This window comes from Mustela nigripes, chromosome 17 (assembly GCF_022355385.1).
Source record: "Mustela nigripes isolate SB6536 chromosome 17, MUSNIG.SB6536, whole genome shotgun sequence".
In the NCBI taxonomy this organism is placed as follows: domain Eukaryota; kingdom Metazoa; phylum Chordata; class Mammalia; order Carnivora; family Mustelidae; genus Mustela; species Mustela nigripes.
The window spans coordinates 13,583,280-13,591,156 of record NC_081573.1 but is presented as its reverse complement, the minus strand read 5'-3'; the positions used below and the strand labels follow the sequence as shown (position 1 = coordinate 13,591,156).

Below are 7,877 nucleotides of genomic sequence, written 5' to 3'. Positions count from 1 at the left end.
TCTTTCTTTCTTTCTTTCTTTCTTTCTTTCTTTCTTTCTTTCTTTCTTTCTTTCTTTCTTTCTTTCTTTTTTTCAAGTAACCCCTTCACCCAAGGTGAGTCTCTGAACTCACGACCCTGAGATCAAAAGTCCCAGCCTCTACCGATCAACTGAGCCAGCCAGGTGCCCTCTCTGCACCTGTCTTGTCTACTTCAGCCAGCTGATCTCTTTAGCTCAGACATCTCTGACTCTGTGCACTTGCCTCACCTCCCTTGCTGTGCCCAACATTGAAAACCTGTTGCTTCTGCAAGATGAGCCTACTGACTCCTTAGGACGGACGATATTTATTTTGAAACATATTTCTAGTATCATCTGAGGATTAATGTAACACCTAACTTGTTGCAAATAGTTGCCAAAGAATGTGTGAAAGGAGAGAGTACAACGTAAAATTCTTAATCCTTCCTTCTAGGGATAACAGTAACGCTGGTGAATCTCCTTCCAGAGTTTTCTCTCTCTGTGATTTTCTGTGGGAGGAGAAAAGTGAAATCACCTGCTGGGCTTCTGGGGGGAGGGGGGGATACTCATCCCCGGCCCCATTCCAGATTTGTGGAGCAGATTCTCTGGTAGGAAAGTCACACGAATTTGTGTTTGTGTCCTACGCACATATCCAACATATATTCCTTGTTAAGAACCATAGACAGGCAGAGTGCTCTGAGGTTTAATTTTCTTTTTTTTTTTTCTTTCTTTTTTTTTTTTTTTTAGAGAGGGAGAGAGAAGTGGAGGTGGGGCGGAAGAAGAAGGAGAAAGAGAATCTTAAACAAGCTCCATGCTCTGAGCCAAGCCTGAGCTCCATCTCACAACCCTGAGATTGGGATCTGAGCCGAAATCAAGAGTTGGAAACTTTACCAACTGAGCCACCCAGGTACGCTTTCAGTTTGATTTTTTAAACTTAATATACAATTGGGGTATTTCCAGGTTCGTTGAGAAAGAGAAACGATACTATTTTGTTTTAAAAGTGGAGCATGGTGGGGGCACCTGGGTGGCTCAGGTCATAATCCTAGGGTCCTGGGATTGAGCCCCACATTGGGCTCTCTGCTCAGCGGGGAATCTGCTTCCCCCTCTCTCTCTCTGCCTGACTCTCTGCCTACCTGTGATCTCTGTCAAATAAATAAAATCTTAAAAAAAAAAAGTGGAGCATGGGGGTCCCTGGGTGGCTCAGTGGGTTAAGCCTCTGCCTTTGGCTCTGGTCATGATCCTGGGGTCCTGGAATGGAGCCCCACGTCGGTCTCTCTGCTTGATGGGGAGTCTGTTTCCCCTTCTCTCTCTCTGCCTGCCTCTCTGCCTACTTGTGATCTCTGTCAAATAAATGAATAAAATATTTTTTTTAAAAATAAAAAATTAAAAAAAAATTAAAGCGGAGCATGTTACTTTATAATCCGGGAGACATTTAAAAAAAAAAAAAAAAGGAAGGAGAAGTGGCAAACAAATATCGTTCCTTATTTTCATGTGTCCTTTGAAATGCTTCAAGCAAGGAGTTTGCCCAAGACAGAGGTGAAGGTTTGGAAAAATCAGGGACAGAAGAGGAGAGAGCCTGACAGCCTGACTCATAGTCTGTCCCCCTGTTTCATCATACTCAGTTTTCCAGTCCCCGTCTCCCGTCCCGCCCTCCAGCTCACAGTGTCCCTGTCCCTTCCGGTTGTCTCTGCCCCCTCTTCCATCTCGAAGCTGCATTGCTGGGCCCCCAAAGCAGATTGCCCCTCTCCCTTGCCCTGGATGCCCACTTCATGCCCACCCTCCCACACCCTCTCCCTGACCTGGCTGGAGAAGGAGCTGATGAGGGAGAAGGACTGGTAGAACAGGTCCAGCAGCCGCAGGAATTCAGGGTCTTTGTAGCCAAAGCGTTTTCCAAAGACAATGGAACAGATGATGTTGGCGGTCATGGAGTGGAAGAACAAGGTGGGGTCCTGGAGGGCTCCTAGGAGGAGGAGGAGGCACGGATCACGGGACACAGATTCAAACAGAGGCCTTGGGAACATTTGGCAACTGCCCCATCTCTGTGTGTCTGCCCTCCCTTGCCCAGTGACGGTAAAGAAAGGGGGACAGAACAGCTAACATACACCAGCACTGATGATGTGCCAGGCCCTATTCCAAGCACATCATGTATTATTTTATTAAATTCCCACCACAACCCTGGGAGGAAAGTACTGTTCTGTTATTATTTCTATCTCACAGATGGACAGAGAGATTGTGTGACTTGATCAGTGTTAACCCAGCTTCTCTTCCCTAGGGTCGGGTTTCAGACCTGGGAAGCCCAGCTCCAGAGGCTTGCTGTTAGTCCCTCTCTGGTCTTGGCTCCGACCCTGCGAGCAGGGAATTAAGTCCCAGGGGCAGATTAGAAAGCTTTGCTCTCCCTATCTCTTGTCTGCCACTCCCCCTTCATCTCTTCTCTCTGCCTCCAGGGCTCCTGGTGGGTATCCTGGGGAATTATTCTGTATTTGCTAGTTGAGGTCTGTCTATATCCTGGTCTCCCTGACCGAGTGTCCAGGAGCGACATGGCATCAGCCTCTCTCTGCAGATCTCACCTGTCCATCTCCTCTTGTCCCCAGCAGATCCTTCCCTGAGCCTGTCTTTCTGTCTAATTTTCTCTGCCTTGGTTTCTTTCTGCCTCTCCCAGGCTCTTCCAGTCTCTCTCCATCTTGGTCCCTCCATCTCTGCCTCTTTCTCCTTCCCTATCTCTCCATCTGAGTCACTCTGTTTCTTCCCATCTTGGTCCTCTGTCCCTATTCCTCTATTGCTTCCTATGTCTCTGCCTCTCCCTCCCAGCCTCTATTTTGACGTCTCAAAATATCTCTTGTGGAGGGACCCTGTCCTCTTTATGTCCCTTGTCTCTCTTTGCCTTCTTTTGGTTAGTCCTATTTTCATCCTTGATAGATGTAATTAATCCATGAGTTGGTTTCCCTGAATCCAAGTAAATAGCATGCTAATATCTAAGTTTATGCCTTTGAGTTATTCTCGACACTATACACCCCGCATCTCTTCTGGCTCCCTGGGGTCCTCTCCTACTCGTCCCTGTGTGTCCCTCTGTCCAATGATCTCTCAGGATCATTCTCTAGCTGTACCTCTGTTTCTCTGCCCATGGATACCCTGCGCACCGTGCCTTGCCCAGGACTCACCTTGGGTTTTCCGTAGTTCCTCCACCAGACACTGAGCCTCCTCCTGAATCCGTTCCTCCACACTCCGTTTCCCCATCCCGAAGTCCCTCATTGTGGCCAGAGAGAATCGGCGAAGGGCCTTCCAGCGTTCCCCGTTGGCAAAGACCACACCTGGGGGTGTAAGGAAGGCCTGGGCTGCCGAGGAGACTAGAAGGAGACCCTGGGTCCTTCTGTACCCCCTTATCCTCTCTTCCCAGATTCATCCTCCCCAATTCCCTTCTCCATCCTTCCCCTCCAGGTACCTTCACGGCCCTTACCATAGCCCTGGAAGACGGGCTCAACGATAGCAATTTTCCCCCGGCCGGAGAAGGCCTCAGCTTGGTCCACCAGGGCCTCCCGTATGGCTTCTATCCCACACAGCATGACCACGGGCCTTGGGCCCAGGTACACCGTGAAGACATCCCCGTATTTCTCCCGGAGCTGTGAAGCATATCCACACCCGGGGTTACTATTAGTCCATTCGCCCCGATGCAGCCCTCCTAGTTGCTAAAGCATAAAGACACATATGTATTGATTGATCCTGCTGCCCCCCAAGACCCTCTGCCCCAGGCTGCCTTTGCCCTTCCCAGAACCCACCAACTAAAGGATTAACCCATGACCCAGCCAGGCTCTGCCTGATCAGCGCCCTAAGCAGTACAGGTGGTTAAATATCCTTTCCTCCTGCCCCCACCTCTAAGTCCAGCCAGATCTCCCCAGCACTGAAACCGAAGGGTCATTCTTCTTGTGACCCGGTGACATCAACCTGCTATCTGCCTCCTGACATGACTTCCCTGCAGAGCTACCCGGAATCACCCACTGGGTAGACATGATGGGAAAACAATGGCTTTGGGATGATCATGAAATCTGAGGAGCCATAAAGTCAGTGAGCCGCTTGCCGAATTGCTAGGCGGTATTTACTGAAACCAAACACGGATCTACTCAGTGACTCAATAGCTCCACTCCCAGGCTCACACCCAACAAAAATGTGTTTGCCAAAATACAAACAGGAACATTCATGGAAGCTTAGCAACTCAGCTAGAGGATAAGTGTGTAGTGATACAGTCGTGCCGCGGAATACTACGTAACAATTAAAAAGAAGGGGCTCTACAGCCAGCAGTATAAATGAAAGTCACAGGGTAGTGTTAAGTGAAAGCAACAAGACATGAAAGTGTCCATGGGTCATAATTCTATTTATATATTTATTTATGTGTTTGCTTATTTATGTTAGAGCCTGAGGGTGCAAGCAGGAGGGAGTGGAGTTGAGGAGGAGGGGAAGGGGGTGTAGAGGGAGAGATGTAATCTTAATTAAACTCCACACCCGGTGTGGAACCCAATCCAGGATTCTATCTTACAACCTGGAGATCATGACCTGAGCCAAAATCAAGAGTCCAACGCCCTAAGACTGAGCCACCCAGGCACCCTGGTCATAATTCTGCTTATATGAAGTCAGGATAGTGGGAGGGTGGTGACTGGGAGGGGACTGGAAGTGGGTTTCTGGGGACAGAATGTGTTGTTACTTATCTGTAAGTCAATTATATGAGTATGTTCCTTTGAAAGAATGCACTGAGCTGAGCACAGGGTTTGTGCCCTTTTGGGGTGATGTTAAACCTCAATAAAAACTGACTTAAAATCATAAAACAGGTTAGGGGTGCCCTGGGTGGCTCAGTCAGTTAAGGGTCCCACTCTTGATTTCAGCTCGGGTCATGATATGACATCATTGTGAGATCAAGCCCCAAATCAGCTCCGGGCTGAGCATGATACCCTTTTAAGATTCTTTCTCTCCCTCTCCCTCTGCCCCTCGCCCTGTTAGCTCTCTCTCTCTCTCTCAAACAAATAAATAAAAGCTTTTAAGAAATCACAAAAAGAGTAAGTTTACTGCAAAATCTCTCACACTGCTCTGCAAAGCCTCCTTACTGGTATCCCTATTCTCATTCCCATTTTGCTACAATCGGGATCACCACCCACCCCACCCTAACCTGAAGCCAGAATAATCCCATGAAAATGTAAATTAGTTAATACCCCTAACTGCTCCAAATCCTCCAGTGTTCCCACTGTGCTGAGACTAAGATCTGAATTCTCCACCATGGCCCCAGGACCCCTCCGCTTGTCCTCCCCGGATCCTCTCAGATCCAGTCTCCATGTGGTCCTGCAGACATGCTGGGCTTGCTCCTGCCTCTCGCTGGTGCCTTCCTCCTGCATCTTTCAGGGTCCCTGCTCACAAAACGAGACGGACTGAGCCTCTACTTCATCGTTCAATCGAAAGTAGCTCCATCGCTCTCTAAAATAGCACCCCGCTTTCTTTTACTCATAGCTTGTCTACCTCACATCTCCTTATTTGTTGGTCTCGTATGCCCTGTCCAAAGTCACATCATCAATGCCTAGAATATTCCCAGCCACCCAGTTCTCAACAATGTTATGAAACACACGCTCTTATCACCATCTCACTTTCAGAGGAAAGAACTGAGACCCAATGAGTCAGAGGTAAATCTAGAACACAAAATCCACCTCTGTCTGACTCCAGAAAGATCTGGGAGCCGGGCCACCCTTGGCAAGCTGTACCATCATGACTCCCCACTAGCCCGTTCTCTCCCTTCCTACCTCCAAAGATGATACAAGAAGGGAGGACCATGGAAGAACTGTAGGGAGTTCAGAACACTGAAAATCATATGCAAAAATATTTGTGAACTTTTGAAGGAGATAGAGCCTACAGCTTAACTAAATTGTCAAAGGATTTTGTCATCCCCACACTGCTGGCCATTCAGCCCAAGAGGCAGTTGGAGATGAAGGCATTCCATGCTGGAGCTCAGTGTTCCCTCTGTGCCATCTCAGCTGTGTGACTGCAGACAAGTGTCCTCACAGTCCATACCTCGAGGATGGGAGAGCCCACAGCAATGCCAATAAATTCTAGCCTCACAATTCTAAGCGAGACATCAAGTCTGGGAGTTTACGGGAAAGCACGGTGCCCTTGTGATGCAAGAAACTACATAATACGTAGAAAACAATGAGAACTATATAATACGTAAAGGTGGGAAAACCCTCTTTAGTAAAAGCAAAGGGATGGCAGGCCAAGATTCAGGAGTGTGGTCGCCATGGTGTGAGGAGCGGACAGAGGAGCACGGGGCAGCTGGAAGTTACTGTTGGTCATTCAGTTCCTCTGTTGGGAAGTGGGTTCATGGGTGTGAACAACATTATTAATAAATGAATGGATTATCAGACTAGAAACCATGCCTGGAAAGCAGTGATCCAGAGCCTGGTAAATACTCCCACATTAGCTATTATGGCTCATTCAAGGTCATTATTGCTGCACTCCGTGCCTGACCTCCTGGACTCTTTGCCCCTCCTCCTCCAGACACTGACCCCAACCTGGACCAGACTTTGACCTCTTCTGTTGGCAGAGGAGATATCTATTTGATGGGTGACACCACCCCCTTCTCTCTTCCAGGGCCTGGCAGGCACCCAGAGACTCCACCGAGGGGTGGCAGAAGCATGAAATTCTACACCATGGCTCGCACCCAGACACTGCTTCAAACCCCCTTGCCCGCTCCAGGGGCCGTACCCACACACTTCAACTGAGCAGGGACGTCCGACTCTCTGACCACCGTCCAGCATGCTGCACCCCCATGCCCCTTCCTCCCTCCACCCCCAAACCTGAAAGGATGCCTTCATGCCTTCAGGTGAGTGATCCCCCAGCACAGAGACAGGAACCGGCCCTTGGACCCCATCCAATCTCCATCTCACCCTGAGGAAGGATTTGAGTAAGCCATTCCTGTCCATCTGAAGAACATTCCCCAAGAAGGGCAGAGGACGGGGACCCGGCGGGAGGCGGCCATAGGCCTTCGGGTGGCCCCTGGTCAGCAGAACCAAGAGTCCAGTGAGGAGAGCAAGGAGGAGAAGGACGCTGAGCTCCATGACTGGGTCCAGCTGCCTTCCTCCCGACTGCCGCCCAGAGCGCAGCCTTTTATCTCGAGCCTGCCTCCCCACCACGTTATGTAACTTCATCCCCTCCCCGCCTCTCCTCTCATCACGGCCAAGAACTTGAAAGAAAGAGCGGTACTAACAGACCCATATTTCCTGCTTGGGCAACCCCATGGGTCTGCGGAGATGATGTGGTTGCGATTCCAAAGTTCTCAAGAGTGTGTGTGTGGCCGGCATGTTGTATTTGTCTCACAGGCACGGTGGGCGTGCCCTGTCCCCCTGTGTGCATGCGCCAGCATCACTCCCCCATGCCTCCTTGCACCTGTGGGCATGTGTGATTTTGTATATGAAGCGCTGTTTGCATTGAGGGGAACGTGCTGATGTGTTTCCATGTATGAATCTGCCTGGGGTCGTGGTCATATCTCTGTGTGTGAGTGGGCTTATGTGTATTTATGTGGCTTCATACGTGAGCATGTGTTTACCTTTGGGTGGCGATGGCAGTGTGTGTCCCTGTGTGTGAGTCCGTGTGTACCCACGTGTTTGTGCGTCCCCCCCGTCCCTGTCTCTGGGGGCCTTCCAGGGTTCCGTGTTCACCTGCCACCCTCCATCCTTCACCTTCCCTCGGTGACTGTCACAGATGGGAGCAATGGGGCAACAGGATGGGGGGGGGGGCACAGAACTGGGGAGACTCAGAGGTACAGAGAGACAGAGACTGAGGCCCTGCAGGTGCAAGGTGCAAGGTTCAGAGTCCCCTGCCATCCACCGGCTCTCTAATGGCTCTGAGCAGAGCCA

The 7,877-nt window shown here is 50.0% G+C and overlaps 1 protein-coding gene and 1 long non-coding RNA gene across 5 annotated transcripts in view; one reads left to right on the top strand and one right to left on the bottom strand.

The window, feature by feature from the left end:
• LOC132005762 (cytochrome P450 2B11) overlaps positions 1–7,119 on the bottom strand; it is a 13,559-nt gene extending 6,440 nt beyond the window's left edge. For 2 of the 3 annotated variants that reach the window (XM_059383294.1, XM_059383296.1), the window contains exons 1-4: positions 5,190–5,384; positions 3,449–3,611; positions 3,153–3,302; positions 1,794–1,954 (exon numbers count right to left, since the gene is read on the bottom strand). In XM_059383294.1, coding sequence (XP_059239277.1) covers positions 1,794–1,954; positions 3,153–3,302; positions 3,449–3,611; positions 5,190–5,369 — 654 coding nt within the window. In that variant the 5' untranslated portion in view covers positions 5,370–5,384. Of the gene's footprint in view, positions 1–1,793; positions 1,955–3,152; positions 3,303–3,448; positions 3,612–5,189; positions 5,385–6,908 lie in introns of those variants that run through there. The other variant, XM_059383295.1, reaches the window with a different exon arrangement.
• Positions 7–7,877, top strand: part of LOC132005764 (uncharacterized) — a 28,211-nt gene continuing 20,340 nt past the window's right edge. For both annotated transcript variants that reach the window (XR_009400907.1, XR_009400906.1), the window contains exons 1-2: positions 7–901; positions 6,613–6,844. This is a non-coding gene — a long non-coding RNA (uncharacterized LOC132005764). The remainder of the gene's footprint in view (positions 902–6,612; positions 6,845–7,877) is intronic.